Source organism: Pelophylax lessonae (assembly GCF_965119305.1).
Source record: "Pelophylax lessonae genome assembly, chromosome: 5".
Taxonomy (NCBI): Eukaryota; Metazoa; Chordata; class Amphibia; order Anura; family Ranidae; genus Pelophylax; species Pelophylax lessonae.
Genome location: NC_138772.1, coordinates 216,421,974 through 216,444,749, shown reverse-complemented (window position 1 = coordinate 216,444,749; position 22,776 = coordinate 216,421,974). Strand labels below are relative to the sequence as shown.

Below are 22,776 nucleotides of genomic sequence, written 5' to 3'. Positions count from 1 at the left end.
CAAATTGGCCGAAAATATTAAAAAATTTTGATTTTTACATTTTTTTTGGGGGGAATTTCATATAAAAAAAAGGGAAAAATATTGCTATTTTTGCAAAATTTACGCTCTTTTTTTGTTTATAGCGCGTGATCAAAAAATCGCACAGGTGATCAAATACCACCAAAAGAAAGCTCTGTTTGTGGGAAAAAAAGGACGCCAAATTCGTTTAGGTACAGCGTCGCACGACCGCGCAATTGTCCGTTAAAGTCACGCAGTGCCGAATCGCAAAATACCCTCTGGTCGTTTAGCAGCCAAATCCTCCGGGGCTTAAGTGGTTAATGTCCATAGTCTGGATATGTGTAGGCACACTTTAAAGTAAATCTCCAGCCAAAACGTTATTTTCCTATTCAGCATAGAATAAGTAACTTCTGCTGGATTTTAATTGCTGGCTGTATCATGATCAGATTAAGACATCATTATTTGGTTAAGATTTATTGTGAACTCTTGAAATCAAAATCAACTATGCTTGCATACAGCCATTTACTAAAAAAAGGTACTCAAAGACCATTGAAAAAATAGGATTTTTTTCTACAGCTTACTGTAAAATCCTTTTCTTGGAGTTCATCACAGGACACAGAGCAGGTAATAATGACTATCTGGGTTAAATCCTACCTGTAGGTGAATGAACACTGGCAACCAATAGACAGGAAGTTCCTCCCATATAACCCCTCCCATACAGGAAGAACCTCAGTTTTTGAAGCAAGCAATGAAGAGCCCGGAAAAAGAGGGGGAGGGACCTCTGTGTCCCATGATGTACTCCAAGACAAGGATTTTACAGGTAAGCTGTAGAAAAAATCCTATTTTCTTTATCGTACATCACGGAACACAGAACAGGTAATAACGACTGATATTCTGGGATGTCCTAAAGCAGGGGTGTCCACACTATGGCCATCCAGCTGTTTAGGAACTACAATTCCCATGAGGCATTGTAAATCTCTGACATTCAAAGACATAACTAGGCATGATGGGAATTGTATTTCCTGAGCAGCTGGAGGGCCACAGTTTGGACATAGCTGTCCTAAAGCAATGCCCTTGAGGAGAGGGGACACAGAATCCCATAATTGTCCCTGGGCAAAGAACAATAGAAACTTGTAGTGCTGCATGCAACATGCTAATAGCAAACTGAGCTCTTCTCGGGCTCTAACATCCACTTGATAAAACCTTGTGAATGTATGAACTGAAGACCAAGTAAAAGCTTTGCAAATCTGAGCCATAGATACTTGATGATGCACTGCCCAAGAAGCATTCACCCTCCTGGTAGAATGCGCTTTTAACATAAAAGGCAGAACCTTACCCTTTAAGCCATAAGCTTAAGCAATGATTTCGCGAACAAACCTTGAGATAGTGGAAGTAGTTGCCGCTTGGCCAAAAAAAGCATCGGTACTACAGATTAGTGCAGGTGACTTCAAATAGACTTTACCTGCATGAACCACATCTAGTGAATGCAATAATCTTTCCTCTGGAGTCTGAGGATTTGAAAAAAAGGAAGCAGAACTATATCCTGATTCAGGTGAAACCTTGATAATACTTTAGGCAAAAAGGATAGATGAGGCCAAAAGACCACCTTATCCTGATGAAGGATCAAAAATGGCTCCCTACAGAAAAGAGTTGCTAACTCTGAGACCCTCCTGGCCGAGCTTATAGCAACCAAAAAAAAAACAATTTCCTTACCAACAATATCAAGGGAATCTGCCTGATAGGTTCAAAGGGCTGCCTCTGCAGCACTGAGAGTACAAGATTCAGGTCCCAAGGGCACAGGGGTGGCTTAATTGGCGGAACCATGCAAATCACACCTTGCATTAATGGTCCATAACGCCAATTTTAAGCTCACCGCTACCTGAAGAAAAGCAAGAATTCTACCAATGACATACTTACAAGAATGCTATTTCTTGCATTTACACCAAGAGATATAGGATTTCCAAACTCTATAACAGATTCTCCTAGAGAGGGGTTTCCTGGCATTAATCAATGTAGCCAAAACCGAGCCCCAGATCCCCCAATCCTTCAAGATCTTTGTTTCAAGAGTCAGACCGTCAAATTCAGCGACCGTAACGCAGAATGAAATATGGGACCTTGGGAAAGCAGATCTGGAAGTAACCATGTCTCACCCATGGCTAACCTCACAACCTCTGTGCGGACGAAGGCCTCCTGGGCCACGCAGGAGCCACCAGGATCACCAGCTTCCCTTCCACCTGAATTCTGCTCAACAACGTGGCAAAAGTTGTATCGGAGGATATGCATACATCAGGTTGAAATTTGACCAAGGGGTCACTAAGGCATCCGTTCCCATAGCGATCGGATCCTTGGTTCTGGACACAAAACTTGCTCAGCTTGTTGTTGAAGCTGGATGCCAATAGATCTACATCGGGTGTACCCCAATGTTTACAGATCAGCTGAAACACCTCGGGATGCAGGGACCATTCCCCTGGACATAAATGCTGGCGACTTAGAAAGTCTGACTGCCAATTGTCCACACCCGGGATGAATACTGCTGACAGACAGGAAACATACCTGCCCATGTCAGTACGTGGTTCACTTCTTTCTGAACCATTTAGCTTCTGGTGCCCTCTGATGGTTTATATAAGCCACCAGGGTCGAGACAATTCTTGAGTCAGCCCTAAGCTTGAACAATTACTTAACAGTAGGTCGTCTAGGTAACCCATGACAGAGGTGCCTTGGGACCTTAGAAAGGCTAACACTGGGGCCAATATTGTAGTAAACACCCGGGGAGCTGTAGCCAGACGTAACGGTAGAGCTACGAAATGGAAATGGCACTGTCCTACTGCAAAGCGCAGAAATCTCTGATGTGACTTGAAGATTGCCACACGGAGATATGTGACCTTGACATCTATGGAGGCCCAAAAATGTCCTCTTCCTAGAGAGGCTACCACCGAGCGAACTGATTCCATACGGAATGACCGAACGGTCAGGTCCCGGTTCAGTGCTTTGAGATCCAGAATGGGTTAACTCCCCATTTGGTTTTGGCACTGTAAAGAGGTTTGAGTAAAACCCAGTGAACCTTTCGCTGGTTGGAACCTCCACAATTACACCCTCTACTCACAGATGTTCCAGAGCCCGGAATAAGGGTTCCCTTTGTACCGGACACACAGGGACATTTGAACCCAGAAACCGAAAAGGAAGAAACTCCCTAAATTCTATCATGTAGCCCTGAGTTACAGTGGATAAGATCCATTTGTCCTGAACCACTTTTTCCCAAGCTCTTGAGAAGAGCAAAAGCAAGCTCTTGAGAAGAGCAAAAGCCTTCCCTCAACCCGAGCAAGTGGGGGCGCCTCTTCATAAGGCAGACTTGGGAGTCTTCTCTGACCTTGACCCTGAATTTTCCTGAAACCTGGCGGACGAGGCCGTCGAAACTGCTTAGATACTGACATGTTTGAGGGAATAGTAACACTAGGAGGCTTAAAGGATGGACTTTTATTCTTCCTTTTTACCGGCAACAGGGCACTTTTTCCCCCTGAGATCTTTTGGATGCGTTTATCCAGATCCTGCCAAAACAGACGTTCCCCATGGAAGGGAAAGGATGTCAGAAGATTTTTACAAGGCAATTCTGCTGACCAATTTTTAAGCCACAGAACTCTGCGCATATGGACAGAGAGAAGGGCTACCCAGAAAATCTGATGATATGGAATCTTTGAGGGCGTCAATTGCAAAACAGAGGAATTTCTGCCAATTCTTCCACAGATTCCTCTTGGATAGAGCCTTTAGTCAGGTTTTTAATATGGTCTTTTAGGCAGATTCCTATAGCTGCCACAGCTGGCTGAACCGCAGATCCGGCAACAGAAAAAAAAGCTTTAGGCAAGGACTCCAGCTTTTTATCAGCTGGGTCCCTAAAGACTTGGGCATTGTCCACCGGACAGGTTACATTTTTATTCACAGAAGAAATAGCAGCATCAACAGATGGCATACCCCATTTCCTTTTGAATTTCTCCTCCATTGGATATAGCAAAGAAAATCTCTTTGGAGGTATAAACAACCTGTCAGGGTGATTCCAATCCTCATACATCAACTGCTCTAATAGAGAGTGCAAGGAAAAAGCCTGGGAACTCTTCTGAGGACACAAAGATCCAAGAGAGGAAAAAGAGGCCCCTGATACCTCCAGGGGAGGTAATTTAAACACAGTCTGCACCATTTCAGTAAGTGACTTAATTAGTAACCCCTGAGAGTGAGACGCTGTAAACGGTACCTCAGAATCTGAAGCTTCAGAAAAGGCACCATCTTCAGCCTTCTCCCCCTCCAAGTTACCCATAGCTACCACCTCAATGTTTTTTGCCCAATCTGGCTGTAAGCCAGGGGCCCCTGCAAGGTTTTAAGAGCACGGAAGCCCTACTGTATCCCTGCTGGGCTGGGTACAGGAGAGGGGGGATCTACCCAGCAATGCCGACCATTCTACCTTCTAGGCCAGCCAAGGCAAATGCCGAATCGTCCTTAGCAACATAAGCAGATACAGAGGCATTGGAGGTGACAACCATACCGGACAAGCGCAATGGCTCATACTGGCCAGTTGCTTCAGGTCTATCAGGAGAGGAGAGTACAGTGGGAATCGGACTAGGACTGCTCAACCCTGACGTAGGGAAACTAGGCTCCTTCCCTGCTGCCCCACCCCCACTTCTCTTTCTGGAAGACATTGCTTTTAGTAAAGTAAGACCCAGAAGTGAGGCTCTGTTGCACAAGAGGTGAGTATACTGTGATCTAGCACTAAACAGCTATCACAGATTACCATTCTCCTAACCTGTCCCGCAGTCACTCACATGCCCAGACAGTCTGATCCATCTGCTTTGTGTCCCAAAAGATCCCGATCAGCAGCCTCCTGGAGCTTGCCCCAGCACGATCCAGCCAGGAGCCTGCTTAAAACGATGCAAGGCCCTCCATGTGCAGGTCCGTGACGTCATCAGCGAGCGCTGCACTAATAGCCACGTGGAAAGCTGTCCGGGACCAGACTCAGAAACAGGAAAAACCAAGACTGCAAAACAGCGCCATCTAGTGATCAAAAACAGAACTACAGCTAGGAGAAAAATGTGCTTATTCCTTCGCTTAAACCTCTTTCTAAGAGAGAAAAAAGGAATAACTTATCAGTCCCGCCACAGGGTCCTCAGCAGCAATCTTCACTCATCACGGCGAGGTTGGTCAATCTGACCTTCAAGGACAAGCCCCCCCCTTTTTTTTTTAATGGGGTCCACTCCCTTTGACCTGTAGAGCACCCTGCTGAAAAATCCTTGGGATAATAAAAACCTGGGTTTCATTATCAGGGTCCAGCGCCCAAATGGGTCACATTAAAGGAAAAACCTTGGATCTTCTCTAGCCGAGGCTCGGGTACCACTCTTTTAGCGCTTAGCCATTTGAATGGATCCGATAGAATGCCCAATTACTGGGACATTGTTTGAGATATTGAAGAGCTTTAACATCCATGACCACCACCTTCAAGACACTGGCGGAAAAACTGAGGTTCTGCCTGTATGGGAGGGGTTATATGGGAGTAACTTCCTGTCTATTGGTTGCCAGTGTCCATTCACCTAAAGGTAGCCTATAACCCAGATAGTCATTATTACCTGCTCTGTGTCCCGTGATGTACGTTAAAGAAATCTCCCTGCTAATTTTAAATGTTTTTGGTAGTAACCCAGGTCATTTGAAAAACCCACTTTTGTTATTTTTAAACAGTTGCTCTATAATACAAGATTTTACTATTGAATAAAACCTGATAATGTGGTTCCTGCTAAAAGAAGGCATCTTGCCGACAGCTACTTTTGCACTATGCCTGAAAATCACTTTGATGCAAAGCTATTTTTTGCAGTTTTGCTTGTTCTAAAGAAATGTAAAAATTAAAGCAGGTTTCCGCTGTACAGAAAGAGCACAATGTCAAATATGTAACAGATTTTTACAGATCAGTTTAGTTCCATCCAGAAAAAAAGAAAACCTTTCACCAAAGTAGCTTTTGAACATTTCATGCTCAAGGGGTAAAGGCACATCAAAACTGCTTAGAAATATTTAAAAAAATATCTGAATTGTGCCTAACCACTTTTCATATAAGCAGTAGCTGAAGAGATGGGCAATCATGAAGCTGTGTCTGTGTTGATTTATCTCACCCTTAATTCACTCAGTGAAGCATCTGGATCCAATAAACTACTGGCATCTCCACTTCCTCTTCGAGACGACGATCCACTTAGAGGAGTAAAGGTACCTGGCAGCCCAGAAGCTGCATTACGAGATGACGGCTTTAAACAAAAGAAATATATAATAATGTATCATTATAACGAATAAAGGTTACTCTACATCTTGGCAAATTTATTTACGCTTTTCTTATAAGTAACATGCTTTGTATTACACAAAATTAACATGTACACTATCTAGTTTACTAAATGAACTTGCACCTCGGAGTATACGCAAACCTTGTTGAGAGAAAGTGCTCTAAAACATGGCCTTTATCACCTACAAACATACTTCAATGAGTGTAGATGAAGAGAAGTAGGACAGAGGACATAAAAAAGAAGGAATCCCAAGGCAAAGGTGCTGGAACAGGGAGAAAATGTAGATCCAGTTTTTTTTTTTTTTTTTTTTACAGAAAGACCAAAAATTTCTGAGCATATACTGGTGTGTGTCTGTGTGTGTGTATATATATATATATATATATATATATATATATATATATATATATATATATGAGAGAGAGAGCGAGAGAGAGAGCGAGAGCGAGAGCGATTTTTTTTTGTTATTTTATAAAATTTAAAAAATAAAAATAATTCCTATACCTACCTAGGAAGAACTGAATGTCAACAAAAAGTCAAATGTAATTTCTTTAAGTATGGCAAAATGTATATTACAAGGCCTGTTGCAAACAGAGCGATAAGTCTACTTACCCTAGGATACCCTTCAGTATGTTGCTTGTCTATCTTCTCGTCCAGCTACAAGCAGAAAAAAATAAAAACATTGCTACATTAGAGCTGTACAATAACTAACAAAAAATAAATAAAACAGAAGATCGCTGCTGTGAAAGAAAGATGTTATACAGAGGATTTTTTGCAGACTACTGGATGATCATTTTTCCATTTTACAAAAATAAATCCATAGTGGTGGATTTATCATGAATTTAAGCTTCTTTTTAAATTGCTATGCTTAAATATAAAAAGAACCTAATACATTTTGATTATTCACAAGTCATTCCAATATGATTGTGATTAAAGAGTACACCAGTTAGAAAAACCAAACAAGTAAATTCCCTTATATGTCCTTCATGAAAAAAACATATAACTTAAATAGTCTGGTGCGCTACAATGGTTATTCACTTAAATAATCAAAATAAGTGACAAATAATAAAATCATAAGAGTAATACAGCAAATGTGCTTTAGATACACAAATTTTAGTCTTAACATAAACCACTCCTAGTGCATATAAAGGTGTAATATTGCATATAATGTGATTGCATAGGTGTGCACACCCTCTTATAACTGGGGATGTAGCTGTGTTCAGAATTAAGAAATCACATTCAAACCCCAAATCGTGATCAGAGCTTCAACTGTTCTAGTAGGTCTTTCCTGACATTTTCTTAGTTGCATCCTACAGCAAAAGCCATGGTCTGCAGCTTCCAAAGCATCAGAGGGATCTTATTGTTAAAAGGCATTAGTCATGAGAAGGGTACAAAATAATTTCCAATGCATTAAATATACCATGGAACACAGTGAAGACAGTCATCATCAAGTGGAAAAAATATGGCACAACAGTGACATTACCAAGAACTGGACATCCCTCCAACATTAATGAAAAGACGAGACGAAAAACTGGTCAGGGAGGCTGCCAAGAGGGATACAGCAACATTAAAGGAGCTGCAGGAATATCTGGCAAGTACTGGCTGTGTGGTACATGTGACAACAATCTTCCGTATTCTTCATATATCTGGGCTGTGGGGTAGAGTGGCAAGATGGAAGCCTTTTTCTTACGAAAAAACACATCCAACCCCAGCTAAATTTTGCAAAAACACATATGAAGTCTCCCAAAAGCATGTGAGAAAATGGGTTATGATCTGATGAAACCATGCTTGAACTTTTTGGCCACAATTCCAAAAGATGTGTTTGGCACATAACCAAAAGAACACCATACCCACAGTGAACCATGGTGGTGACAGCATCATGCTTTGGGGCTGTTTTTCTTCAGCTGGAACAGAGGGCCTTAGTCAAAAAAGAGGGAATTATGAACAGTTCCAAATACCAGTCAATATTGGCACAAAACCTTCAGGCTTCTGCTAGAAAGCTGAACATGAAGAGGAACTTCATCATTCAGCATGACAACGATCCAAAGCATACATCCAAACCAACAAAGGAATGGTTTCACCAGAAGGTGGTTAAAGTTTTGGAATACCCCAGCCAGAGCACAGACCTGAATCAAATTGAAAATCTGTGGGGTTATCTATAGAGGGCTGTGCTCAGGCATGCTACAGAACCTCTGCTAAAATTAATGACCCTTATTTATTCCTTATTACTTGGCTTTTACCAATCATCAATGCAGATTACAACAATTATATCTGCCCAGTGGTAAATTTATACTCTAATAGAGCACATTTTAGAATGAATGTGTGTGACCAAGATTGTTGCCAGTAATTTAATACTATTGGAAAGCACACGTTTTTGTAGACCAGGGTCAATGGCAAACTAACACTTTGAGATTCAACAGAGAAAAAGATTAGCACAACTGATCTAGTACAATATGGGGGACACATCAATTCTGTCATGCAGCTAGGCAACACGAAACAGGTTCAGTGATACAGATTTGCTGCCCAGGATTACAGGAACAGGGTTTGCAAATACACAGAATACTGACAGGCAGCTTGATGTCCACCTATATTTATTGCCAACAAATGCCACTCAATGTGCGTTCATTAGGTTATTGCTGTCCAAGCCCTTTATTTGTAGTCTAACTGGCAAATTACAGTGCGTAGACTTATTATTGGAAGCAATCGATGTGTGATAGCACTGTGGTCTATGTTTAATGCCTCACAAGATTATTATCTCCATGTTCTCCCCTTGTACTTATTTTCTTCAACACCCTTCGACATACACGTGACATGTGTAGGAAGGAGTAATACTGGTCCTTCATGTGTAATGTGGCAACATTCCAGCATTTGCACAAATATCATGAAAACCACAGAGGGCAGCCTTTGCTGATTTTACTCCGGGGAGCCCTTGAAATAGATTTTAAGTCCTAAAAAATGCCCGCTTAAAGTAGTTACAACTACAAGTCATGTACATAAATAGAAGCAGTAAATTGGAGAAAGTCAAATAAAAGAATAAAGGATGTTTCTTACCCACTGTATTTGACATCCAGGGCAGATTTTTAATAATTTTTAAACACCCCTGCTCTATACAACATTTTCAGTAACAGTCTTGAAAATAGTTGTGGTGTTGTCCCCTTGCATTATACAAGCGACCACTTACACTTCGTGTTTGTGGAAACTTCCCCCTGCATTGTTGGTCAGTGTAAGATGAATTTAGCATTACTCACTGTTTAAAACAACTCTAGCAACCTTTAGGAGGAACCTTATGGTTCTATGGGATCTTGGTTAAGAAAGGCTCATCTATACAAACCTGCAGCTAAAGGCATTTACTGCTTTACAATTTTTTTTTTAAACACAACTGCATACTACATGCATAATAGTCTTACAGGACATAAATTATTTTTTCATGGAAGTTGTTACTTAAAAGTATGTATTAAACAAACTGATGTACTATACCAGGGGTCTTCAAACTATGGCCCTCCAGTTGTTCAGGAACTACAATTCCCACCATGCCTAGTCATGTCTATGAATGTCAGAGTTTTACGATGCCTCATGGGATGTGTAGTTCTGCAACAGCTGGAGGGCTGTAGTTTGAGGATCCCTGTACTATACCAATAACATAAGTTATAAAGCAGACTATTTTCTGCATGCACTAATGTTAAAAATATTTCACAAGACTTTATGATCCAGCATCTTAGCTTAGAACGGTGAAGTAAAATCTAATATTAGTCACGCTGCTTTGGCACAAAACCATGCATTACAACTCACACTGTTGAGATCAGCAATGCTGACATCATCAGACACAATACTTCCCCTACGATTGGAGCGGCTAAAATAATCAGCTGCAGTTTCACTCTGGTCAGAAAAGTCTGATGACTTGAAACAGAAAAAAAAAAAAAATCACTCATTTATCATCCAGCTGCAGAAGTGCATGACATCATACTAATTGGATATAGACATTAATATGCTAGCAGTAGAGCTACCTCTGTAAAACATTGAAGATATTACAATGCTAGGCAGATCAATGTCAAAAGAATAGTTTCCGAATTAGATTTGTTGAAAATGCTTTCTATGCATTTTGGTCAGCAGTGTGCTATTCGGGTTTCTTTACCTGTTGTTCAATTACCAAATCTGACATTACCTATATCATACACAGATTTGAACAAACAAAAAGCAGACATAAGCAACTCAGCAGGCTAACACTGTAAAATATAAAGCTACTAAAAAAATTGTCAGAATCTGTACAAAGACAAAAAAAAAAAACAGACAGATAGGGTGCCTTTCTGCATTACAAAAAGCATTATGTAAGGTAATTATTTTTATAAGCCTATATGTCAAACATGAAAACACTGGCATGCAGCTGGGCTCACCACACTATCCTTTCGCCCCCGTCCAGCGCTACAAGAGGATATAGAACCCTCATCATCTGTACACTAAAAAGAACACACACTATTAATGCTGCTCACAAACATTTCCCTAGATTTAAATTATTTATGGAGGAATATCAGGTGCACTCTTTAGAGCAGGATCAAAGCAAAAGAGGGTGCTGGAATGAATGTGATGGATAGCGCAGTCAATATGAATCTAGAGTGCATGCATCATCAGCACACCATGTTGCTTATTCTAAGCAATTTTAAAGATAGTGTACACTTTCATTTTTTTTTTTGGTAGATATAATCCATATGCCTTTTATTTGTTTTACCTTGTAATAATGGGCTCACATATTGTGGCTGCAGTTTACAGGGTCACGGCTGATAGATCCCCATTTGTCCATGTATTCATTCACCTAGCTTGTCCCTATTCACTAAAGAGTTAAGGCCTCTTTCACACATGGAGTCCGTCAGGCGGACTCAGTTTTTCTCAGCGGGGGATCGACCTGCCGATCCCCCGCTGAGCAGGCGGATGACAGCTGCCAGGTCCCCATGCATCTCTATGGGGGAAAATAGGGTTTCCATCCATCCGGTTTTGACGGATTGGATGTCAGCGGACATGTCTCTGCTGACATCCAATGCCCCATAGAAATGTATAGGGCGTCCGTTCAGATCCGCCAAAAAAAATGGCAGGCGGATCTGAACGGACTCCCTGTGTGAAAGGGGCCTAAGGCAACTTCCAATGAATGTGATGCCATCCATTCTGGCGCAATACAAATATGGGAACACTAATGTAATAAAAAAAAAAACTACAGGAGGCCTGCCCTGCATAAGACACGAACAAGCCATCCACCTGCTTAGCAGGGATCAGCAGACAGATTCCAAGCTGAGCTGGTGGAGTCCGCCCCATTTAAATGGTGCTTTAGGGTAGCAGAGAATCAAATGCAAAAAATGTATATATGTTTATATTCAACCAAAACAAACATTAAAAAATATGCTTCTCCAGTTTAAAGACACGCAAGAGAAAATAATATATGCCCTATAAGATGTATTGAACTTAGGATAATTTGACATTTATCCCCCATTCACACCGGTGCTATTTGTCATGTGATTTAACAGTTCCAAACCGCATGTCAAGTTGCACCCCACTTTTGGCAATGGAACCATTCAAATAGCTGTGACTCATGTTGCAGCAGCTGGTTGTAGGACATCGCATACCGCAATTAAAGCATCAGTGCAAATCGCGCTGAATTAGCGCAATTTCAAGGCCGCACAAATGTGAACAGGAGCTTAAGCTGATTAAAAACATTTAATGCATGCTGACAGGTCTTAAGCAACCCATACATTAAGCATTTTTTAAAGTCAACCAGCGGTTTGAACAAAAGAAAATGCCTCAATGCCTCTATCTACACATGTGATGTGGATGAGGGAATCCTTGCTGCTGTAGTATTGCTTTCTGACAGCAGGGAGCCTTCACTGCTGTCAGAATACAATGATCAGTGTTGTTGGCTAAAGCTGGTGACACTGATTGGGGGAAAAATGGGACAGCCGGTGTTCCATTAAAAAACCCTACCCGTGAAAATTCCCTACCCTCGTCTCTTCCGGTGAGGGTACGTCAGGTATCAGCTGAGCCGATTCCCAGTGTGCAAGCGCGCACAGTAAATTATCTCGGCTTCTGTGAAAAAACCCTACCTCCTTCCCAGTCCTTAAAGCAACGGCTTCCCATCAAAATATCCTACCCTCGTTCCCCGGCAAGTCCAGAAAAATTTAAAAGTGCCTCCTAACGGAAGAAAATGTATATATATTAATCGAAATGGAATAATAAAAAATATATATTTATATATTTTAAATTTTCCTCCATTTGGAGACACTTTTGTTTTCTTTGACCAGCCGGGGAACGAGGGTAGGGCATTTTCACGGGAAGCCGACATCAACCCAATGCTTTAAGCACTGGGAACGAGGGTAGGGTTATTTCACGGGAAGCCGTTGTAACGTTAAAAAACCCTACTCCGCGAAAATTCCCTACCCTCGTCACTTCCGGTGTGAGCCGATCATTTATTGCCTGAGCATGCGCACTGGGAAGTGTCTCAGCTGATGCATGACGTACGTGCACAGGAAGTGATGAGGGTAGGGAATTTTCATGGAGTAGGGTTTTTTAACGTTGCACCGGCCCATAACATGGATCGAAATTTGGCTTGTCCCAGCTTAACTGCCCAAATTTCAATCTACAGTATGTATGGCCAGCTTTATTGCATTTAAAAACCTAATAAGATATCTAATTGGCAGCCTTAAGCAACCAACTTCTGATTCAAGTTGAAACATTATTTGTAAGAAACATGGAATTGTAATTTGAATGATTAGAATGGCCTGGAAAAAATTGTATTGGGTTTTTTTAGGATCACATATATAGCCTCTTCTTCAGTTCACAGACATTACAAATGGGAGAAAACTGCAAGTTGCAATATTACCCTATAACACTAGTAGTAGTATGAGGAACTTCGTTTCAGAACAGTTTCTCTCCCAGGGCAAAGTTGCATATAAAAATACATATCAAATAACGCCTACATGAAATTCTGAATAATTTCAAAACTATCATAAACTGATGTAAACGTACACTACATTTTACACTTGGACAGCTCAGAGCTTTTAGGGCCAATGAAAACGTAGACATAATTTCTGTAAAAGTAGTTCAAGGCGCCTAAAACACACCTAGCCATATACAGTATTTTTTTTTGTTATTAAAAACATCAGTAGTGTGACAAACTATTATTGCATTATTTAAATAATCGTCTGAGTCTTATGGCTAAAATGTGAATCATGCAAGACATTAGTAAGTAAATCACAAAGTTAAAATACAAGAAGTATACACTGTATAATGTAGTGTTGTAGCTGGCTTGTTATCAGTTACTGGTCATGGGAAATACACAGCAAAGAGAGGGATCCTGTAAAGCTGGTGTTGGTTCTAGACCATGGCACACACAAGAACATGCAGTGGGAGCTCTCACCACAGGACTGCTTCTAGTCGAGCTGGCTCTAGATGAATGGCAGCTATATTCAGAAGGCTGGTGACAGAGTGACCACAGAAAAGAAAATCACTTAAAAATAACTGAATGCTTTTAGGATGTTGGGATATAAACTGCAGCATCAACAAATTAGGAAAACTTACAGTTCGAGAACTGTACAAATTAGTAAAGCCATCCTCATAGAGTGATGTCTAAGGTGAAAAGAGGAATTTAGTTAAATATCACTTCTAGGCACTTTATAACGAAGTCTGGTACGTACCCCATATTGCCATGCAGCCATAGCAGCTAAAATCATGCAGCACTCTATATTTAGATTTAATCTATCCTGAGACTTTACCAGCACAGGCAGCTTTTTATAATTTCCATTTCTAAAAGTCTAGTTATCTGAGAACAATTCAAATCAATTTTCAGAAAAATTAAAACAAAGATTTTTTAAAAAGTTTATGTAAACTCCAATGCTCCATCACACGGCCAGGTTGGTGCGACTGCTGGATTCCTGCGGAAAGAATCCGCGCATTCTTGCTGCTGGAATGCATGGGTTAAATGATCAGCAGTGGCCGCTCAGCGCACGTTTCAACTAATGACAGGCTGACAGCAGCCGCTGCTGTTCTCATATTGCTGTACACTGGGCGGTTAGCTATGGTTTGGTACAGATGTCAAAGCCTGGATGCAGCTGACCCCGTCATTTCAGCATCAAGAAACTGCAGATTCTTGTCACAGGAATCCAGGGGCCGCCAAAATTCATCGGTGTGAAAGTGGCCTGTTAAATAGCTGTTCCATCAATCCAGAAATCCTGTAACCCCTCAGTACTCTCTCATCTCTGGTCTGTTACCAGTTAGCATTGATCCCTGCTATTTTTATAGACTGCATATCACCTTCCCCTGTTATGAAGAACAGAGGGAGTGCAGTCTTAACACTCCCTGTCCTAGGGTACCAATGCTGCTTAGAAGGGTTGACACCAGAGGAGAGTAAGTGAATTGAGAGAAAAATTATCAGGTTTAGAAAAATAAAAATAAAATAAATTTGGACAAAAAAAAAAGTACCAGTAAGTGGCAATACTGATAATTTTTGTTCCTGGCTTTAGATACATTAAGTCCTCATGCAGATACAGCTGCCCGGTGCTAAGCAGTAATATGAATCAAAATAAGTGTAATAACAGCATGTTTAAAAGCGATGTAATAGACAAAACGGCATGAAACTTAATAGACGTATTAGTTAAAAAAAATAAGTAAATAAAAAAACCAGAGGGCTCTTTCCCACAGAGCGGACCGCGTTGCGATCCGCTCCGGCACTTTTTTTTTTCACGGAGCGGATGGCATCCGCTCCGTATGTCCGCATATCATCCCATCCGTTTTTCGGATGATATACGGACATAATGTATGTCTATGGGCATTGCAGATGTCAGCGGATGACACTGCTGACATCCGATTTTGCATCCGTTCCGTTTTTTAAACTGAACAAAAATAGGGCTCTGTTCCGTTCCAAAAAACGGAACAGAACTGAAAGGACGAAAATTGGATGTCAGCGGATGGTCATCCACTGACATCCGCAATGCCATTGACATACATTATGTCCGTATATCATCCGCAAAAAAATGATGATATACGGACATACGGAACGCCCGTGTGAAAGGGCCCTTACTCTACATGCATACACACACATATACATACATACATAAATACATACATACACACACATATACATATATATATATATATATATATATATATATATATATACACACATACATATACACACACACATATTTTGTGATTCGCTCCAGTTCAAGTAGACTGCAAATACTAACCGAACTTGAACTTCGTGGCAAGGTAGCACTTAACTTTGGTGATGTCTGTGAAAAAATATTTAGTGCTATTTAGAGTTTCTTATTTACTCTCAGTCAAGCTTGTACCTTCTATAGAATTTGTAAGCAGCACATTAAACAGAATTGTTCATGAGATTAGAATATGCAGTTTGGTGAGCTTGTGAGCACAGTTGCAGTTCAATGAAAAACTAACTGGTAAGACATATGAAAGTCATTGCTCTTCGCTTTCAGAAAACAGATTGCAACCAATATTGCGAAACAGACCAAGAGCTTCAAAGAATTTAAATTACCATAAAAATGGTAACAAAGCTAAAGACCATATTTTTGACAGACATGCACACATACAGGCCTGGTCTCAATCCAGTGCAGACAGAAAACCAGCTAGTTTGTACTAACCCTGTAGCTTCTAGTTGTGGCTGACGGCTCACTGTAGAGAGAGGACGACTAACGAGGAAAATAAAATACTTAGACAATTATATGTAAACCTCCACAGGCATACGCAAGAAAAAATTCAACAGCAAGTCAACTATCGTGAAACTGCATGCAAACATAACGGTGACAAACACTTCTGATCGCTTTTTTGCTATTTATAAATAACTGTAAAATATGTAGTAATACACAGTGAATAAATACCAATAAAGACTAAGAAAAGCTCTAAAAATGTTAGAGATACAAAAAAGGCTGGTTTATTTTAGTTCATAAAGTTGATCAGAACACACACACGTTGTAAAATTCTATGAAACAGTTGCACAGCAATCACAGTATTTCCTGTTTAGAGTCAGCTGGCTGCAGAAGTATCCTCCTACTTCAACATCTGCAGGCCTTGTATGGCAACGTTACATACTACTGTGTGTATGCTTACATCTATTAGCTTAATCTGACATGCCAGGACAATTGCTCTAGAGTTAACCCCAACTAGTCAGCATTTTACAACATGCAGAATAAAAACTGTGAAGAAACGTTCACAGACCCGAGTGTGGTAGCTGGAAGAGGGTTTGCTATATCTAAGACTGCTATAGTTTCGTTGATCATGATAAAGTCCACTCTGTAAGAGGTAAAAGAAAAACATAAAACATTTTGACTAAAATGCTGGTGCGTATTCAATAGCGTTTATTCATCACTGTGTGTGCTTACAAATGACCAGTCACAGGCTACAGCAACTAAACATAAATAGCAAGGAATTGCTAGACTCAGCAACTGTAAAACTTATTCCGCAAAGATAATTTAACCACTTTAGCACTGCTCACAACTTTAGCACTGCTCACATTGCTGCTACTGCAGCAATGTGGCTCGTTATCGTCCAGCGACGTAGACCTATGTCGCTGGACTCCGCCCCTTGTGGGCGGCACACGCGCGCCGCCGGAGGCTCGCTCCCGCTGTTTTCAGTCACAGCGGGAGTCGGGCCAGGGGAGGAGCGGCGGTGATCACCGCCGCTCTTCACCAATCGTCGGGGATCGAGTGTGGAAATCCGCCCACTTGTGTAAACAAAGCGGGCGTATCTCCGAAGTGACAGGCAGGGTCAGATTGCAGTGTTCAGCATAGCTGAACATGCGATCTGTCCTTGTGTCACTCAGTCACCTCCCCCCACACGTTAGTAAGCACCAGGCATACATTAACCCCTCCCTCTCCGATAAAATTAACCCCTTCCCTGCCAGTGTCTTTTTTTACAGTAACAATGCATATTTATAGCACTGATTACTGTAGTAATGACACTGGTACCCCCAAAAGGGTCAAAAATGTCAGTCAAGGGTCCGATCTGTCCACCGCAATGTCACAGTCCCGCAAAAAAAAAAAATCGCAGATCGCCATTACTCGTTTAAAAAAAAAAAATTACATAAATCTTTCCCTTAGTTAGTAAACGCAATAACTTTTGCGCAAACCAATCAAAATACGCTTATTGCGATTTTTTTTTACCAAAAATATGTAGCAGAAAACAAATTGGCCAAAAATGATAAAAAATTTTGATTTTTTACATTTTTTGGGGGGAATTTTATGTTAAAAAAAGTGAAAAATAGTTATTTTTTCAAAATTTTCGCTATTTTTTTGTTTATAGCGCAAAAAGTAAAAATTGCACAGGTGATCAAATACCACCAAAAGAAAGCTCTGTTTGTGAGGAAAAAAAGGACGTAAATTTTGTTTTTGGTACGGAGTCGCATGACCGCGCAATTGTCAGTTAAAGTCGCACAGTGCCGAATCGCAAAAAGTGGCCTGGACGTAAGACAGCAAAATCCTCCGGTGGTAAAGTGGTTAAAAAATCAAGTCAACGTAGAAAACTTGCAGGACTTTTACTAAAAGGCTAAATTCTACCTAAACTGATAATTGAATTTAAGGGAGAAAGAAAATAGTGGGTTGAATAATGCATATTTTTCTAATACTGCTCAGGGACTAAGAGTGCAAGATAATCGCACCAATTTTCAGCTCTGCTCCCTTGCAGCTATTGCAAAGCCAAATGACAAATTACAAACCTTTTGCTAAAAAATAATTAAATAAAATAAATAAATAAATCAGGATGCTAAATAAGTATGTAAATATAAAAACTAGAGGCATGTGCAGCCTTGCAACAGCCTTAATAGGAGGCACAAATGAGAATAATGTAATGTTTATATTGTCTCCAGAATATGAGATTTAACCTACTACCACATAATTCTTCACCCAAGTAAAGTTTTTTTTCCCAATTCCTAACTGTGCCATTCAAGTTCTATCAGTGTGAATTGTCTGTGAATGAAACTAACCAGTTAGGCCCCTTTCACATGGCCTGTCAGTTTTTGAGGCCGATCTGATTGGAAGGTCCAATCATCCCTATAGACTGGGGGGTGTAAACAGACTTGTGTCTGTTCACTCTCCACTACGCATTGGTTCACAAAAAAAAAACAAACGGAAGGGGATCTGTCCTCTTCCATTTAGGAGGAGCTAAGGGTATTCGGGTGTAAATGGATAGATGAGTCCGTTTACTCCCAGTTACCTACAGAGCAAAGCCAGCTGTGTCCATGTCTGCTCTGCAGAAACTGAGCAGACACAGGTGTGTCATCTGCCCACTCTGCTCCGAACAGCAAGGGATCTGTGAGCTGATTGGACATAATTAACCCTGCGTAAAAGGGGCCTTATAGCAGTTTTATCAGAAACATTGATGGATGGGGGGGAGGTATTTATTATTCCTGATGCATGTGTCAAGAGAAAGATTTATTAGAAGGTTACAACCTGAGCCATGATTTTCTCCTTTGGGTGCCAGGTAGCATGACTGAAGGAAACCTGACCCTGTCTACTTCTTAAGTTTGCATCTGTACAGAATATATAGTGGAAATGTGTCTTATCTTTAGTAATAAATCTTTCTTTGAAAATTGCCACACTTGGCTGCCCAGGTATACAGACGCACAGGTCTGTAAACCAGTTCCTAAGACTCAAGCTGAATTGGGACTAATTGTGTTGGTAACTTGCTTGATAAATTTCCTGCATTTATTACTCCACCCCATACCAAGATTTTTCCTTTGCACAGTTGCTGGCAAAGTGATCAACATCATCAGTAGATCGACTTCTGAACAACCTCCATCCCCATACATAGATAGAAATTCGGCTAGTTCCTGCCGGTGTGGCCAGCTTTATTCTAAATCAACATATTTTGAATAGTAATGCACTTAGAATACTAGCTTGGGACAATGAATGGTATTCCTTTTTATTAGCCCAAGGTAAGAATGAAATATTTGTATCCCCAGTGCACAGTCCAAAAAATGGGAAATTGTGGAAGTTATGCTGCAGACAGTTCCGTGTGTTGGGATACAAGAAAAAAACATGCTGACATATGTCACCAAAGGAATTGTTGGTACCAACCAGTAAGTCTTTATGAGAATTAGAGGATTTATTCTGGCTTCCATAAGAGTTGTAGGTATGATTCTAAAAAAATAAAAATATTTTTTTTCTAATGCACTATATAATAAACGTTAGAAATATCTCCTAAGAGATGTATTTTTTTTTTTATCAACATCATCTTACTTTTAAGATGGAGCTATTAAAATCTCTTATCAATAAGTTAGAGGTTATCAAAATTCAGAAAACCACACTTGCAAACAAATTAGTGGTAGGTTATTTCATTTATTGTAAATAAATCCACTGCACAGTAACATGTTGTAAGTGCCATCACACCATGCACAGAATGTCTTTTTACATACAGAGTGCACGCTTCTCCTGGATGAATCCCTCAGCGAGTCATACTGACATAAATTACAAAGCAAAAACAAATTAGGGAGAATGATGAAAGATAAAACAAACCCTACAATCGATAGGTGCTTTAATCTTTAAAGCATCAAAAAAGTAAAGTGCAGATGTTTTAGTTGACTTCAGGGGATGTTTAACCACTTGCCGACCGCCGCACGACTATCTACGTCGGCGGTCAGCCCCTCACAGGCAAACTAACGTAGGGCTACGTTGCTTGCTTGTGAGGGTCTAGGGAGCGAGCGCGCGCCCCCGGGGGCGCGCTCCCGCGTGGTCACGGACCCCCCCGCGCGTGTGACCAGCGGACCCGATGTCCGCCGGTCACTCGGCGATCGGCGGGGGAGAGGGAGAATGTCAGGCAGCTTGTGTAAACAAACTGCCTGTCATTCTCCTCGCTGCAAAGACACTGATAAAACGGATCTTGTATGTAGATCCGTTGATCAGTGTCCTTACAGCTAGAGCCACAGCCAATCACAGTAGAAACCACGCCCCTAGGGACACACACAGCCCCTCCCTTCCAAATAAAGTTAACCCCTTCACTACCAGTGTATTTTTACAGTAACAGTGCATATATATAGCACTGATTACTGTAGAAATGTCACTGGTAACCCCAAAAGTGTCAAAAATGTCAGTCAAGGGTCCGATCTGTCCGCCGCAATGTCGCAGTACCGCAAAAAAAAATCGCAGATCGCCGCCATTACGCGTTAAAAAAAAAACAACAAAAATGACAAAAATCTTTCCCTTTGTTAGTAAACGCGATAACTTTTGCGCAAACCAATCAAAATACGCTTTTTGCGATTTTTTTTACCAAACATAGGTAGCATAAAACAAATTGGCCGAAAATTTTTAAAAATTTTGATTTTTACATTTTTTTTTGGGGGAATTTCATATAAAAAAATGTGAAAAATATTGCTATTTTTGCAAAATTGACGCTCTTTTTTTGTTTATAGCGCGTGATCAAAAAATCGCACAGGTGATCAAATACCACCAAAAGAAAGCTCTGTTTGTGGGAAAAAAAGGACGTCAAATTCGTTTAGGTACAGCGTCGCACGACCGCGCAATTGTGCGTTAAATTCACGCAGTGCCGAATCGCAAAATACCCCCTGGTCGGAATGGGGGTAAAATCTTCCGGGGCTTAAGTGGTTAAGGACATGTTTTTCCTACTTCATTCATAGTACATACTCAAAATAACAGTAGTTTTCCTGTACTGTCAATAGGTTTACAATATTTCTAGGAGAGCATTTCACATTTGCTGCAACTAAAAACAGCACTTTCTGTTAGGCACTAACATTTTTTCAGGCCTTAAGGCCCCTTTCACACTTGTGCAACTTGTCCTGCGACTTAGGACTGCAAAGTCACATGACAAGTCGTACTCCATGATTTCCAATGAGTACTGTTCATATCTGTGCAACTTCAAAGTAGTCCCTGTACTACTTTGGTCCGACTTTGATGCGTTTTGAGGTCCATAGACATAGGCACTGCTTCAAGTCCAGTCAAAATCGCAAGACTTTTTAGGTGGCATAAGTGTGAAAGGGGCCAAAGTTAAAACATGTATTTTACAGGACTAATCAAACAAAAGAGTGCTCTTTAGGCCCCCTTTCCCACTTGTGCGACCTAAAAGTCGTGCGATTTTACCACAATTTTTTGCTGCAATTTTGACTGGACTTAAAGCAATGCCTGTCTATGGACCTCAAAACGCATCAAAGTCGGACCAACGTAGTACAGGGACTACTTTAAAGTCGCACAGATATGAATGGTACTCACTGGAAATCATGGAGTTTGACTTGTCATGCATCTTTTCACCCCAAATTGCAAGACAAGTCGCACAAGTGTGAAAAGAGCCTTATTTGCAGTATGGTTGTCTCCTTCAAAAATTATCTATGGCTCTATTGACCAGACTGGAGTCGATCTCAGATTTAAAGTTCTGAAAATATAGTAAGGGTGCTGTCTTTACTATCACTTTAAAACTCTCTGGAAAACTGACCAGACCAAGGATGATCTACTAAAACAGTATTAAATACAACAACAAACATTTAATATATTGTGAATGGATAATCCTTAAATACAGGTGGTTGCATTTGTTTTAATAGAGAAGTTTGAGATATTTAAAAAAAAAAGAAAAAAAATCATACATCTCTAGGTGGATTTAGAGCATCAATCTGATGCTGCATCTGTCCCCCACAGGCTCAGACACCGATGATCGCTCAGTTCTCCCCCTCCACTCTCAACAGAAAGATGCGATTATGCGTCAGCAGCTCTCTGCTCCTACAGCGCTCACTGGAGCGCTGGGCTGTGGAGGGGCAAGAGGGGCTGGCTCAGCGGATCACTGAAAGGCTGAGCTAGCTCTCAGTCCAGGGTTCTGGTTGGATTCCAACCATATAGTCAGGATTTTTCCCCAGCGTGGACCAGCTCTGTAATGTCAGCCGACAGTGGGCATCATAACCCGCTGTCGTATGAAAACGGATCACAGGAGTGCAGAATAAATTTCAATAATCCTTAGGATACTTCTCCTTTAAAGGAGAATAACACCCAAAGCCCATTTGACTGTACTTTTCCTGTGCATCACAGGAGTGCAGTTTGTTTTGCACTCCTGTGACCAGTTTTCAGCAGACAGCGGGCTGAAGCTTGCTGTCTGTTGACGTCACACAGCTGGGCTAGGCTCAGGAAGGAACACGACCATATGGTCAGGATCCACCCAGAACCCTGGACCAGCACCCAAGCTCTGCCTCTCAGCAAACCACTGAGAGCCTGAGGCAGCTGCTCTGGCCCCCTCCACAGCTCAGTGCTCCAGCAAGTGCTCAGGGAGCTCTAAAAACTGAGCGATCGGCTGCGTTTGATCGCTCGGTTCTGAGCATTAGAGCCAGAGGGGGACAGATGCTGCATCCGGCTAGTTAAGTTTTAAAAAACAAAACCTACTTCTTTTTTTAGGCTGGGTTTTTAATGCGGGTTTCTCCTGTGCATCTTCTGATTCGTTTTAGGTTCAAATTCAGCAAAAATACAGACTGAAATCGGACCTGAAATGGGACCTGAAATGG

The 22,776-nt window shown here is 41.0% G+C and overlaps 1 protein-coding gene across 11 annotated transcripts in view; it reads right to left on the bottom strand.

Moving 5' to 3' along the window:
* LRRFIP2 (LRR binding FLII interacting protein 2) overlaps positions 1 to 22,776 on the bottom strand; it is a 156,470-nt gene that overhangs the window by 66,881 nt on the left and 66,813 nt on the right. For 6 of the 11 annotated variants that reach the window (XM_082257340.1, XM_082257342.1, XM_082257341.1 and 3 more), the window contains exons 3-4: positions 6,909 to 6,953; positions 6,138 to 6,266 (exon numbers count right to left, since the gene is read on the bottom strand). In XM_082257340.1, the coding sequence (XP_082113466.1) occupies positions 6,138 to 6,266; positions 6,909 to 6,953 (174 nt within the window). Of the gene's footprint in view, positions 1 to 6,137; positions 6,267 to 6,908; positions 6,954 to 10,085; positions 10,194 to 10,687; positions 10,751 to 13,692; positions 13,750 to 13,853; positions 13,902 to 15,517; positions 15,563 to 15,931; positions 15,980 to 16,505; positions 16,581 to 19,360; positions 19,424 to 19,698; positions 19,741 to 22,776 lie in introns of all 11 variants that reach the window. The other 5 variants (XM_082257333.1, XM_082257337.1, XM_082257339.1 and 2 more) reach the window with 1 other exon arrangement.